Source organism: Manis pentadactyla, chromosome 1, assembly GCF_030020395.1.
Source record: "Manis pentadactyla isolate mManPen7 chromosome 1, mManPen7.hap1, whole genome shotgun sequence".
Classification (NCBI taxonomy): domain Eukaryota; kingdom Metazoa; phylum Chordata; class Mammalia; order Pholidota; family Manidae; genus Manis; species Manis pentadactyla.
This window is the reverse complement of record NC_080019.1, coordinates 203,368,478-203,383,969: the sequence shown is the minus strand read 5'-3', so window position 1 is coordinate 203,383,969 and position 15,492 is coordinate 203,368,478. Positions and strand designations below refer to the sequence as shown.

Genomic DNA, 15,492 nt, shown 5'->3' with positions numbered 1-15,492 from the left:
GTTTGGTGTCCCATCCTCCCACCTGCGTGTACAGGTGCAGAGGTACATGTGGAATTACTTTATTTTCTAGCTTAAGTAGTATCCTACTACAGGAACAGGTCCATCACCCGCTCTGTTCTCCTAAAGGTGCATCTTGGTGACCCTCTCCATGTCAGAGCATAAAATCCACCTCAACCTTTATCGCATTTTATGGCACAGATATGTCACTGTTTATTCAGTCAGTTCCCTACTGGACAGATATATGTTATTCCCAACTTTTCCACTACAACAATGATAAGGTGAACATCCTCTGGACTTCCTTGTATGTACTACCAGGTGTTTTCCAAGTCAAGTGAATCACTGATATCAGTGGAAAGGGCTCTCTGATCGGTCTTCTTAGGAAGAGCACACTCCCATTTTTAGGTTGATCTCTGTGAAAAGGACACTATGCCCAAACACTAGAGCAAACATTACAAGTGAGGGATGCTCTCCTCAAGGTCATGAACTTCACCTATGAGTTTATATGAAATTTACTACATAATTCAGAGGAGAGAACCTATTTCCTTAGCTGTGATCAGGCACCCTCCAAAGTTGGGCAGTGGTGGGAGCCCTGGGTTTTTCTAGTCTTGGATCAGTGGGTCCTGGTTTCCTGGGATTTGAGGTAAGGCCAGGCACCTTCAAACTGAAGTTAGCTACAGAATGGGCAGACAACAGATTCTTCCCACCCAGAATAATCTTGGGGAAAACACTAAAACATAAGCAGAATTCTGGGGCCAGGCATAGATGGTCACTGGGCAAATGATCAAGACCTCCCTGTGATTCCTTTAGGCTGCTGTAATACAAGCTTCCCAGACGACCTCCTCTCTCTTAGTCTAGCTTATTTCAAGGAGCTTTCACATGCAACTACCAACTGCTTCCTTACGAGTACATCCCAAATGTGATGAGAAGAAGTTAAATATTTGACTTTCCAACAGAATAAACCAGAGGGCTTTTAGCCTTAAGCACTACTGCCTCGTGTGTTATTCTTGCAAACTGCCTGGTAACGTGCCTGTAAAAGGTCTGGGTTTGGCAGCTCGGACAAAGCCGCCTTTGCCACAGAAAGAGAGGACAGACAAGATGGACGTGAGACTTGTCAGGGACCTCTTGGAGCAGTGATCCACAGATATAATGCATGTGGTGATCCACATACTGAGACCGTTGTGATCCCGAGGAACAGGTCCCAAGAACCCAGGCAAGCATATCACCCAAGGGTGTGGACTCTGGAGAAATGCACCTTGTTTGAAGAGCAGGTGTGTTACATTAGTATAATCTTCTTTTGATACTTTCCCTGCCCCATTTTTTCCCCTACACTTTTTTATATTGTGGTAAAATATACATAACAAAATGTACTATTTTAACCATTTTAAAGCGTACAATCCCAGTAGTATTTGGTAAATTCACAATGTTGTGCAACCATCACTACTATCAAATTCCAGAACATTTTCATCACCCTAAAAAGAAACCCCCCACCCTTTAGCCAGCATTCCCCAGTTCCCCTCCCTCCAGCCCCTGCAACCACTCATCTCCTTTTGGTCTCAGTAGACTTGCCTATTCTGGACATTTCACGTAAAAAAAAAATCATACAGCATGTGGCTTTTGTGGCTGGCTATGTCACTGAGCATATGTAGTCTAGATTCATCCATGTTGTATGTTTTAGAGCTTCATTCCTTTTTCCTTTTTATTGTGGTAAAATACATATTACATAAAATTCACCATCTTAACCATTTTTAAGTGTACAGTTCAGTGGTATTAAATGCATTAAATTGGGCAACCACACGACTATCCCTCTCTATAGCTCTTTCATCTTGTGAAACTGAACCTTTATACCCATTAAACAATAATCCCTGTCTGCCCCCCACCCCCTCCCCTGCCACCGCCCCCCCACAGCCCCGGACAACCACCATTCTATTTTGTCAGTTACACCCGATCCTTTGTGCTAACCTGGATGTCCCGGGCCCGTTCATAGGACTGATATGCAATTTTCTCTTCCATGCTGGCCAGTTCCTGCTTCAAGTTCAAGATTTCATTCTGGTGAAGCTCTGTTAGGTCATTTAGCTGTTCTTCTAATCGCTCACATCTAAGAAGGGGGAAAAGTTACAGTTTTATGTATGCTATACTTCTCCTGGTATTACTCATATCTAGTCCCCAAAACACATTCTGCAAAGAAAGAAAATAAGAGCACAAAGAAATTAAGTCATTGGCCTGGAGTAACAGAGCAAGGGTGGGTACAGCTCTAAGTCCCTGGAACGTACAGCTTTTCTCAAGGCCATACTGCAGCAATGTGGTTTTTCCACAGTCTTCTCAACACACAGTATTTGCAACTCTGCCAGCAGCCCTAGTTAGCTTTGAGAATACCCATAATACATGACATAGTTCTCATTCTGCTCTGAGCAGCATACAGGAGAGGCAAAAACTACAGTACAACATCAGAAGATCAACAGAACTGGAAACTGACCTTCTAGCAGTCACTGGTGGCTCATTCTCACACTGGACAGGTGCTTCACCTGGACTTTTATGATTCCCAGCCCATCACCCCCCAAGCCAAGCACAGTGTCTGGGACATCTCAGTCCACAAATATTTACTGATAGCCTGCTGTGTGCTAGGTGTGTTACACAGTACTGGGGTAAGCAGACAAGAGCACCTGACCTCAGGAGTTTACATTCTAAAGGGCAGGGGTACAGAAAAACCAAGACAACTGCGGGGAAGGATGAGCAAAACCAAAATCAAGAGGGTGCCTGGTGGTCGGTTAAGTTGGAATGGTCACGGAAGGGCTCTTCCCTGTCCAATGCTCTTCAACAATTAGAGTTGAAGCTTGAATGGTGATATGAAGGGATCCTTGGGAAGATGTGGGGGACAGTGTCTTAAAGCAGAAGGACAGCAAGTGCAAAGGTCTCAAGATGGGAAGCAGCGGGGGCAGGTTTCTTGGGAGCAGGGATCATTTCATCCATCTTGAATCTCTATCATATAGGACTACATGTGAGAGGACTTACTCTATGTAAAGATGGGAGCTGGGCAGGTCACCTAAGGACAACTAGGACTGAAACAGGTTTAAAGTATGACAGCAGATTCCAGGTGGGAAAAGAACAAGGACAAAGGGCAGCAGGTAGAAAAGTATAGGATAACTGGAATAGTGGATCTATGTTGGAGAAAAAAAGGGAAATCCGGTCTGAAAAGGTAGGCAGGGAGGTGGAATTCTAGAGCAGACAGTACTCAAAGTGGCCTGCTGATGTGGGGACAGTGACATGATGAACACAGCATATTAGCAAAGCGGGTTATCAGGCAGAGGTGAAAAGGACAGGCTGGGGCGGTTGTGTGTGGACTCCTAGGAACCAGAGTTAAGTGGGAAGGAAAAAGGCTGAAGACGACACATTAAGAAAGACTGAAAAGGGAAGAATAAACACATCTTTAGCTTATGGTGACTAGGATGGACACCCTTCTGTCAGGCAGATGGCCCATTCCAAGAGGGGAAGCTACCACCACCAGTCTGCTCAGGCCAGCACATGCCTCACAAGCGCGCAGCAGGCTCAGAGGACTTTTGTTTTAACAAAATAAAAATGCCAGGACAAACTCAAACATTTAAACCTACCTTCTCCTTTCCTTGTTTTTTACTACATCTGCAGGACACAAAGTTGCAAGGAATACATAGAAGTTCTCCGTTTAAGGTATAACGTTTATGTCGCAGCATCACCAACACTCTCCCTTCCAATAATTATATAATAATTATACTCTCAACTCCTCAACTCCATTCTTTCTTTAGGAAACAATTATTTTCAAAGGAAAGCAGAGCCTGACCCTTCCCACTATGACCCTGTGGAGTTCTTCTTTATCCTATGCTAGTCACCTGTACTGCTTGCTTTCACGCTGAAGCTCTGTTCCTAAAGTAACTGAACAGGCTGGTCAGACAGCGGTTTCAGCTGTTTTCCCTAACCAGGGCTGATGGGCTCTGTGACACTGCCTTTTCACTTTATCTGCTACCCAGGACACATGCTCAGAACAGGCACCACTTCCAGAAGTGACTTATCACCAGATTCTGAGTTTACCAAATGCTGTAAGAATGTAAGAATATTGTCTTTTCATCATCATCCTGTATTAGTTGTTCTGTGTTTAGTGCTTGATGATGTCATCAGTGTCCTCACCAGAGATGGGCTGGAGACTTAAGAAGGGGTGTTCCACAGTATCAGTCCCTTGGGATTTAAGGGAAGGGCAGGTCCTAAATAACCCTCTACCCTAAGGACTGATGCTCAGTGGCAGGGAGGGGAGCATGGTGGCAGTGGTGACCAGCCTGTATGCTAGTGAATGCATGTGACATCTTTGGCATGTGTTCTAAATGACGGCCCCAATTCGTGGCCCACAAACTGTATAGTCTTTCAGGCCTTTCAGGAACATGGTTCACACATACCATCAGAACAAATTAAAAAGTAATAGCACCTACTGCTACCATTTATTTAAGGCCTACTGTGCAAGTTCATTTCTACAACCTCAAGAAGACAGCAAAAATTATTTTCTCTTTATATATAAGGAAACTGAAGCTCAGAGAGGTAGTGACTTGCCTAAGGGCACACAGAAATTAAGGGGAGCAAGGGTTTAAATCTAGTTTTGTTTGACTTTTAAACCCAAGTTCTTACCCTCTACACCATGATGCTGCTTTGAAACTATGCCAGAAGCCCAGATCAGTCACTCTCTTGTAAGTAAGAAATCTGAGGAAGGTCTGTGGCTGATCCAAATTACACAGCCACAAAAAGGGCTGGACAGTACCACACTGACATGATGGTTTGGAGCTTGATGTCAAGGTGGAGCTGATGGGAAGAGGAGTATAATAAAAACACTATGAACCTAGAATCAACAATAACAACAAGGATATGGAGAAATGTGAACCCTCATGTATTGCTACTGGGAATATAAAATGGTACAACTGCTTTGGAAAAGAGTTGGGCAGTTCCTTAAAAAGCTAAACACAGAATTACCATATGACCCAGAAATTCCACTCCAGGTATATATACTGAAAAGAAATGAAAACTTACTTCCACACAAAAAAGTGTAACAAATATTCTCAGCAGCATTATTCACAATGGTCATCAACTGATGAGGGATAAACAAAATGTGGTGTGACCAGATGATGGAATGTTATGTGGAAATAAAAAGGAATGAAATACTGACACATACTACAATATGGATGAGACTCACCAACATTCTGCTGAGTGAAAGATGCCAGTTCAGAAAGAACTACAAATTGCATGATTCCACATATATGTAATGCTCAGAATAGGAAAATACATCAAGACAGAAAGACAAATGGGTGCTAGGGCCTGGGGTATGTGGGGAGAGAACAGGCAGACTGTGAGGTGATGTAGACGTCCTAAAATTGATTATGGTGATGACTGCATGTTATCTACACTAAAATATGCTAAAAACCAATGATTTGTATAAGCGGGCGGATTGTATGGTACATGAATTACACCTCAAGAAAGCTATTAAAGACTATGGACATCTGCAATTTACTTTGAAATGCATCAAAAGATAGGACAGATGAGGGATGGATAGATGGAAAGATAACAATACAGCAAAATGTGGTCTGAGAGATGGGTATATATGAGTGCTTACTGTACAATTTTGTTTGGAATTTTTATAATAAACACCAGGGAAAAATGAGTATAGGTGTCATAGCCTGGAACACATGAGTTTGACTCCTGGTCTGCCTTTTATAAGCTAAACGGTTTTAGTTAGGTTAGCTCACCTTTCTGAGCAAGTTCCTTCACCTGTAAGACAAGTGTAATAATCTCAATCTTTTATACTCATTTGAGCACACAGGACATGTAAAAAATGTCCATTTTCCTCCTTTCCATCTTTACAGTTTACCAAGGAACATTCTGGCCATTTTGAAAATACTTCTATTTCTTCATAAAGAAGACATTGCATGAATACATGCTCTGTGAAAGAAATTCATGTGCAATTTGAAAACCTTTTTTAGCCAACCAAGTATTTTCTGTGGTGATTGATTCACACCCTTAGTCTCACCATAGTCCACATCACTGTGCTGACTACAAAATAAATTTGAATATTATATTTCTAAGATCATCAGCATTTTATGTGTCTCCCTACCCCTTTAGAGTTGTTAAAATCAGTATGTCACTTAGAGAAATATACCACAAACATTTAAAGTACTGTTGAAATAGGTTCCCTGAATAGAAAAGAACCTCAAACTCCAGGGGTTACAAAATATCTTAGAGTTAAGTCTCTTTCAATTGAGGAATTATGTCTGCATCTTTGACAAGCAATCTCTCCTTGAATACCTCCAGTGGGAGGGTCTTATTATTCATAAGGCAGTTTTTTCACTGCTAGACAGAGCTAAAATCTACCTACTTTTAATTCTCACCCCATGGTCTTTGGAGCCACAAAGAACGAGCAAGGCTGGAGCTGTGTCTGTACTGCCTCTGACACGTGCACTCAGCAACAGGGCGTAGTTTCATATGTATTTCCATAGAGGTAGCCTCTGGGAAAATCTTGGCTGTACTTACTTGCATCTGTCAATATTGAACTCAGTCTGCTGACTGTGGTTTCCTTCAGCTCTCTCTCTTGCCACATTCTACTTGTAAAGATGAACCTGTCTTGTATCTTATTCTCTTCATCTTGGGTGATGACACAGAGGCCAGGATATAAGAGCAAGGACAAGCCAGAGCTCACAGGCTGCTGCTGGAGAATATCCCAGCGACAAGCCTGGAACTGTCCTTGCTAGGGTGACATACACTTAATTGTACATTATAAAAGGTTGAGTGAGAAGAAGAGGTAGGAATCATGAGAGCCTTCCTGCCCCTGTGAACAATCTCTGCAGGAGGAAGTCCATGTTGGGGGACAAAGGCCTAGGTCAGGCTATTTGTCATTTTGCCTGGGGCATAGGAGATTCATTTATACATACTCAGTTGAAAAAAAAAATGTACGCACATTGGTATTCTATTCATCCTGTTCCTGGGGGCACCCACCAATTGAAGGTAACAGGAACAAAGAAGAAACTTGACAGGTGGCAAAGTGACAGGCAGATTAGAGTACAAATCACATCCCCCCTGCCCCAAGTTATAACACTCCATTATTCCTTTGACATTCAGCCCTTGAATCCCATATTCTTCCCAAAATTTTAGGTCCAAATTGATGTCGATTCTAAGATTTTTAAATATATATATATAATTTTAAGTCCCAACTTAATTAGATTTACCAACATGCTTTACTGATTTTTCACCCATTGTTTTTTCTTTCTGAATATACCCTTTAGCATTTCTTTTAGCAAAGGTTTCTATGAGTGGCAGTTTGTCTACATATGTCTGAATGTGTCTTCCCTTTGCTCTCTCCCTGAATTAGGGGCTGCAGTGCTCCCAGGACACAGTTACTCTTCTCTGGCACTTTGAAGGTATCATCCCTTTTGCTGCTGGCAGTATAAGCTCTCATTTGTTTGGACCTTTCACCACTGAGTTTCTTTCATCAATTGGATTTCCTTGTGCCATGTGTAGCTCCCTCCTCAGTGTATTTCTTTCAGCTTCCTTTTTGGGCTGTTTCATGGCTTTGTGTTGTGATAAAATATGTTTCGGATACCTCAATGTGTGAGTAGCTGATTTATCAACATCTTAGGCTGCCCCTAAGATTTTTAACTGTTTGTAAAGGAGGAAATTCTATAATTATATATGAACATTTAATACTATATATATGAATCATAGGGTACTTGTAAAAGTCCTCAGAACTTTTAAAAAACTTCAGCACTTTTTAAGCCAATGTTTAGCCCATAATGGTCATTAACATGTCGAAGGTTCTGGAAGGCATTTTCAGACGAGATTTTGTTCACCTCATATTATACCTAAAGCCTCTCCATCACTCCTGCTCTGCACCTTCTTTGAACTTATAAATGCTTTTATGCAGTTTTTTTCAACTTTACCAGCTAATGTATCTGCTCAGCATGGGTTTGGGATTCAAATCCTGGCTTTGCAACTCAATGTTGTGAGTCACCCTGTTTATCTGTGAAGGTAATCCACCTACTCTGAAGGGCAATGGGAAGATTAAAGTGGAGTTAGATGTCAAATGTCTGGCATAAGAAAGGTACTCTGGGAGAGAGAGATCACAGGTGTATGCTTGGTTTCATTTTCTCTTTGGCAGTCCTCCTAGTGCTCCCCAGTAATCCCCAGTGAGGCGATTCAAAAGGACTGCTTGTCAACTGCCACGGAGTCTCAAGTGCTCCATGGAGCCGCTGCGCAAGGCTTCCTACCTGATTTTTTCTTCTAATTCTCCATTTCTTCGTCTAACTCCACATTCTCAATTCTACATATTCTAGAATTTTCACTGTTTCAGTATATTCATGATGCTTTTCCTATGACATCACAGAAATGGGTTTCCTGGGTATATATCCTGTCCTTCTCAAGGACAAGGGGACACAAGTCTCTCTTATTTCCTCATCAGAAGGGCCAGCACAAGCATATAAACAGGCTCCCACCATTTCCCTGACTCAAATGTGCCAGATAATTCAACATTCACTACATTTTCTTTAATTGTCCTACTTTCTGTCCTTTTGTGGCATGTGTTTTGTATGTGTGCAAGAGAAAGTATCTCAACTAAATTTTATCTGATCTTTGCGAATCTCCAGACATAGCTGAGTAGAAACTACTAATCTGAACCATGCTCTTGCAGAAAATAAAGTCCTTCAGAGATTGAATCATTTACTCATGGATACATGAGAATTAGCAGCAAGATCTGCTCAAGCTGAGAGTCTTCCCAAATGAGAAAACGTAACTGTTGTTCTCATAGATAGTACTTTATAAGCAAGTAGTTAAACAGCAAAATAGCATTTGGGTAAGTAGAATGAGTTCCATTTCTCTGCATATGAAAACAGACAAGTTAGGAGACTTGCTAAGGTGACACACAGCTGCAGAACTCGGGTGAGTCAAGACCCACAATGGGTCCAATTGAAACAGTCTCATTAGCTGATCAACCAAGGAGCACAATGACTTTCTGAAAAAACAGGAAAGTTGAAGCTGTAATTGTGTAGCTGAAATCCTACTACATGCACACAAACAGTTGTGTCTGGGTTGACATAGTAAGCATCTCCAATCTGCAGGAAACATCAGGGAGGAAACTGAGAAAGTCATAAACCTGGGGCTTTTGCAAAATATGATGAGCAAGGAAGCTGGCAGGATGCCCTTGGTGTCTTGGAATGCAAGTCTTCTGGGCTGCCTCAGTGCCTTGAAAGAACTTTACTGTCCTATTATTAGAACACTTCCCCTAATTTGTTTACCCTGGTCATGGAAGTTTGTTCCTCAGCTCTTTTCAGAACCTCACAACCCACAATTTCAAAGCACAAACCTGATCAAGCTTAGCAACTTGCAGGCAAACATTTTTTCAGTGCCATCAGCCTCTGTGTGGCTTACAAAACCTACATGTGAAATTATGGTCTGAAAATGGGCTAATACGAACAGTCCTGTAAAAATAATGTAGTGTTATTTTGGGTGGAGGAGTGCATGTGGGGGAGGAATTTAAGGGTCAATCTATAGCTCTTTAATCACTGTAAGCCTCAAATCTTCACAACACTAGTGCCAACAGTAACAAGAACAGTGATAACTGGCCTCTCCCATGCCTATTTATGCAGTGTCTACCTCTGAGCAACTCAGATTCATTAAGACATTTTTACATTAATCCTCACCTCCTTCCTCCCTGGCATCAACTTCATTTTATTATTAAGAAATGGGAGGCCAAGAAAGATGCAGGAGCTTTCCCTTGTTAGTGAGGTGTACTGATGATATGAACCACTTGATTCATGCTTCCTGTTTTCAGAGTTTACTGTTGTCTTTTTTAAAACTTATTTTTTCTGTACTATTAATCAAGTGCAAAATCTGAACAACAAAGGAAGAAAACCCCTCTACCTCAGGCTCTCCCCACTTCCCATTACTCCCATTATTAGTACTATAATCACTTTTGCTTACTTTACTTGTTAGTGTTTATTCCCTATCTGAACCCTAAAACTGAGAAGCCAAGATACCTCAGGAATTCATAGCAAGAATACCTCCATCTTCTAATTATATACGGACAACAAACAAAAGACTGGAGGTGGTGGAAAAAGGGAAGGTAAATTGTACATAGTCTTTCATATGTGACATTTTTAAAATCACAAACTTCCTGCAAGGGATTTTAAGATTTTTCATCTGATGCCAATTAGAGTTCTCTAGACATAAACAGGCTGTGGGGATGGGGTGTTCTTGATCTGATGAGTACAGTGTATGATTTTGATTGGCACTTGTTTTTTATGTGATTCCATCTGGAACACAAAGTAGCATGAGCTTAATAATCTCATTTTGAGATTTTTTTATTCAAAGATCCTTCCTAAATAATTACAACTGAAAGGAAATTTAGAATATGGTCTGAGCTTAACTATTACCAGACAGAAAGCTTTAACATTGTATGATCTTTTTTTAAAAGTAGGTTATGTCATTCTATAGCATCTTACAACACTGATGGACAGTGACTGCAATGAGGTGTGTGTGGGGGGGACTTGATAATATGGGTGAATGTAATAACCACAATGTTGCTCATGTGAAACCTTTATAAGATTTTATATCAATGATACCTTAATAAAAAAATAGTAGGTTATGTCCTATTGTGGCAGGTGGAATTCCTCCCCCCCCCCGCAAGAAGCAAAACCTGCTCTATCTACAAAGTTTTAAGACACAAACTAAATTTTGCTGTAGGTGTATAATTAATAAGTGAATATGAATCTTGGAAATGTTTTAGCCACTGGATTAGTCAACACAGTAGTTACCTTCCTAGAGCAAAGATAAGTGAGGGCTCTTTTGGGTCAAATTCCTGATGAATTGAGAAATGAGTGAGTGTACAGGCTGGGAATGCTTCACCTAATACATCACTCTTTAAGTGTGGCTCACATTTGGAGCCATCTCTGAAAGGCAGGGATGCTTCCCTAGTTGGGCAACAGGTTATCAGGACAGGATGGCTGAAGAATCTCGTAGAGCAGGTATTGAGTTAAACAGGAAGAACTAGATCTCAGGACTAACAGTGATATGCAACTGTGGGAGCTGACTGCTGGGTTACTTCCCAAACGTCTATCAGGAACCCAAGGTAGCTTCTGCCAAGTGTTTGACCAGAATGGAGACACAGCTGGGGTAGGGGTGGTGACATGTGGTGGGAGCTTGAATGCATGCCTGGCTGAACTGGGGAAAGTGGGTTTTCCCTCCTTACCTGTATTACCTCATTTGTGTTGAAGCATGAAAAGAGGCTAGGAAACACTGAACTAGCATTCAGTTGAAAGGGAAAAGCACAAAATCAGTCCCCAAAACTTCAAGGTAGGCAGCGCATTATCTTAAAGACAAGAAACAACAAATGCCTGCATATAGGGAATAAATAAAAGTTAGAGAAACTTTCTGGGCAATTTGGAGACTTGGTAATGATAGCTTTCTACTATCCTGGCCTAGCCCAGACTATACTGGGTGCTTCCACACACATTATCTCCTCTAATAATATCAACAACCCTGTACAATAGGTATCATTACTTATTTTTATAGAGCAAACTGAGGCTCTGATGAGTTATTACACAGCTAATTAGTGTCAGAACTGGCAAGCAAATTCAGGCTTGTCCAACTTCAATTAATTAATGAAGATATTTCTTTTCTCCCCACCTCCTTCTTTCTTCCCTCTTTCCCTCTGATTCTTCCTCCATTACTGCTTCAGTGGCTACACTGGGAAGAGCTCCTCTGTAAATTTCTTTTATAGAAGGCCTTACTCTTCACAAGAGCATCTTCTAAATGGGCTTCTTTCTTTTACAAAGGAAGAGCTAATTTGATCCAGCATTCTTAGCTTCTATTTCAAATTTACTGTCCAAACCTACTCTACATATACTCTGGAGATGCTCAGACCAATTTACAGTTGACAAATAGTTCTAATACCTGGAATAAAGGGGCTAAGATAAGTATACCTGACCCATCTCTGTCTTATGTTCATGATAGAAAAATTATATTTAAGCACCCATTTGTCAGTTAGAACTGGGTCAGCCTAGTCTCTGACCTACTGCATGTGAGGACCGCTCATGGGAACTGCCTCCTCCTGTATTTTTGCTCTTATGACTCAGTGCAATTTAAAATATCCCTGGGCTTAATACAGTCTCAGGAGCTGATTTCCAAAGGACACTAATTCCCTTAAAATAGAAGCTTTCAAAATGGCATTAATGCTCCTCCATACTGGAGGGTTTTTGGCCTGCCACACACGACACTGCCATATACAGGCAGTAGCTGAGTAGGATTTGGGGGTGATCCCCTAAGGGAAAAACTACAAAAGGAACCTGTAAAATTGTTGATGAATGCTTTCCTAGTTCTCTCCTCTTTTCAATGTATTTTGTCACAGCTGAACTTTTCCTGTGATAGCTCATTAATATGTTACACCTACGAGGGAAACAGGCTTCACCCTCCAGTTTTTAGCAGCAAAGCAAGCATATGTTAAACTATTTTATTGTGTAAGCTGGAGAAAGTCACTTTTCCTTTCTGGGTCTCAGTGTACTCACCTATAGAATGAGGTTAAACTAGATACTTCCATCTCTGAGGTACGAAGTGAACCCAGCTGCCACTAACAAATCTGTGATGAGACTTCAGTGGAAGGAAGCTGTTAGTTGGACTGGAAGGATCTGAACTAGCACAGATCCCATCACTAAGAAAAGTCTAAACCTTGCATCCTACATACCCAAAATACATGATTTCATTTGTATCTAAGAGCCTAGTGTAAAGCTCAGAGACTAAACACCTGGTTACCAGTCAAAGGAGTTCAGATCCAAGTTCTGCTACAATGGCTTCCTGGGCAAAGTGCATGTGGGTTCAGAAAAAATGCCATTCAGTCATGGCACAATTATGTGGGTGCAGAGAGAGCCTGTAGTCCCCAGGCTTCTAAATGCTCTGGATCATTCCAGAGCATGTAGATGGTCTCAGGCAAAAATAGTAACCTGGCCGCTACTCAATGGGTGGAGAGCCATGGGAAACACATTGAGTGAGTGACATTACTGAGAAGGGACTCTGAAAAGGGGGTGGAGGTTTCCTTAAGTAGGCTTGCCCTATTACCTACAGTGTTGTACTAGTGTGAAAAAACTTCCCAGACTAGGAGCATTTTTATAAAATTCACAGAATTTTATAAAATATGTTAAAAACAGTGACTCAACTTTTAGCGAAACACACACTCTCACCTGGAAAAGGCCCAATACCCATTGCCAATGAGCCAGTGATTCTTGGAGATAGACTCTAGACGGGTCCTTTAATCATACAGATTTCAGGGCAGAGCTTGGGGAAAATGTGTCCTGGTATGAAAAAAAAACCGGGCTTGGGAGTCACATAAAATTGGGTTTGATTTCTGGCTTTACTGCTTACTGAGTGACCTTTGGCAAATTAAAAAACCCAACTAGGCCTCAATTTCCTCATCTGTAAAATGGGGGTAATACAAACCACATGCAGGGCTATTGTGAGGATTAGCCAATATATGTAAAGCATCTAGCATGGTGCACATCACAGGAGTTTAGTAAATGCTGTAGCACCTGTGGCCATCTCCTCCTCATTTACATAGCAAGCAGCAGCCCTGGGCATGGCCTCCCTCCTGTCAAATCTCAGATATTAGAAAAATAAGCTAACACACAGAAAACAGGAAATGTATCTGGAGCAGTCATGTGTGCATTAACTAGTTCTTGGTCACAGAGAGTCCCTTAGGACTTTCCCTAGTCTACTTCCTTCCTAGACAAAAAGCCAAGCCTACAACAGAGCTGAAACCGAAATTGGTGCAGAGAGAGGGGCTGCTGCAGGAAGCTCACTGACAATGTGGAGATTTTAAGGAGAAAAAACAAACTATAAATACAGACAAAAGAACTTTAAAAAGCAAGCTGTTGAGGATGACTTACTGTAGAGGCACATAACTGTGTACCCTCACTGACCTGAGAGTATCACTCAATTAGAACACTACTGTGCTAAGCTATTTCCAATCAAGTTAGGTTCAGCTTACTAGACTGTTAAAAGAAGGTTGAGAAATTCTCCAAAAACGCTTAAAATGGAAAGTTTTGGTGCTTAAAAGAAAAAGCTTCAATCTGTGGCAAAGAATTTCACTTACAAGAAATAGTTCAAAGACCAACAAAATTAGAAATATTTACTGTGTAAAGACGTTTGTATCAGAGGAAAAATCTCTAACTGCTCTATACATGGAAATACTGGTTCAACATAACAGTTGTGGCTTTTCCACTGCCTTTCTAGGGGAAAAAAAAAGGCTTGCTTTCTTCAAGCTTCCATTTCAAGGAGAGACCATTCTAAAGCTGAAGTGATACATTTTATTATGTGTCTCCTGGGTTCCCCCAGATTTTTCCTGTTTTTGAAAACTTCTAAGTTTTCTTTATTCTCTCTTCATCTCATAAAACAAGTCATTACTAGTCTCTGTACCTACTACAGAGAACCTGAAGGTGCAATGAAAGAAATGCACTTCCCATTTCCTCCTCAGTGGCTTGGACTTGATTCTTCTAATGAGGAGTTAAACTTCTATCCTGTCTCTAATTATCTTAAGTGGATAAAGGTAGGCCTTGAGACCTGTTTTCCTCTCTGATTTTCTCACACTGGTCTGTATCTGACTTGAAGACACAACAGGTTGTATATGAATTTTAAGTTCTGAAGAATTTAAAAACAGGAATGCTTTGCTGTTCACATAAAATAAAGGGGTCAAAGTAGGCAGTGGGTTTTTTTTTTGTGTGTGTGTGCAGCTGACCATGGAACGATGCCCAGGTCCCTATGTTCAGGGGGCTGTACTTTAACACCAACAGCAGCAGATGCTCCCTAACATCAGCCCAGCACTCAAGAGACCAGGCACTGAGCTAAGTGCTACATCAGCTATTCATTTAAATGACACAATCACCTTATGAAGGACTTAGTTTTCCTATTTAAAGATGAGGAAACCAAGACTTAAAGAAGTGAAGAAACCTGCCCCATTTTCAAGGGTTAGTAAGTCGCAGAACTAGAATTTGAACCTGGGACTGATGTTTAACATGATATAAAGGACCAGGTGTCATATTTTAGAGTCATTTGAATATTTTTTTAGACTGTTCACTGCTTTAGATACTGCCTTTTAAGTATATGAGAGAATATATGAAACACTGAAATAAGAATAGTAATATATTTGCTTTTAGAATTTCATTTCTCTCTCCCATACTCACCTCTCTTTTCTTCTCCCTTAAAATCCCTTAAGTTAGGATGAAGAACAGAATAGTGAAGATAAGAGGCAGGACTAAATCACTGACTAGCATTTTCACCCTTTGAATGTAGTCTGCTGCTGTAAATCCTCTCAGAGCTAATTTATACGCAAGAGCAATTTATTTCAGGCCCTGAGATAATCTCAGAAAAGCAAACTTGAAAAAAAATTGTTTTTAAATAAAGAGGTGAAAGGGACCTTAAGAGATCATCTCTCCAAACCCTGATATGACAGAAGTA

At 41.0% G+C, this 15,492-nt stretch overlaps 1 protein-coding gene across 10 annotated transcripts in view; it reads right to left on the bottom strand.

Annotated features, from left to right (window-relative positions):
• TMCC1 (transmembrane and coiled-coil domain family 1) overlaps positions 1-15,492 on the bottom strand; it is a 343,299-nt gene that overhangs the window by 9,501 nt on the left and 318,306 nt on the right. For all 10 annotated transcript variants that reach the window (XM_036911435.2, XM_057506354.1, XM_036911433.2 and 7 more), the window contains one exon: positions 1,960-2,095. In XM_036911435.2, the coding sequence (XP_036767330.1) occupies positions 1,960-2,095 (136 nt within the window). The remainder of the gene's footprint in view (positions 1-1,959; positions 2,096-15,492) is intronic.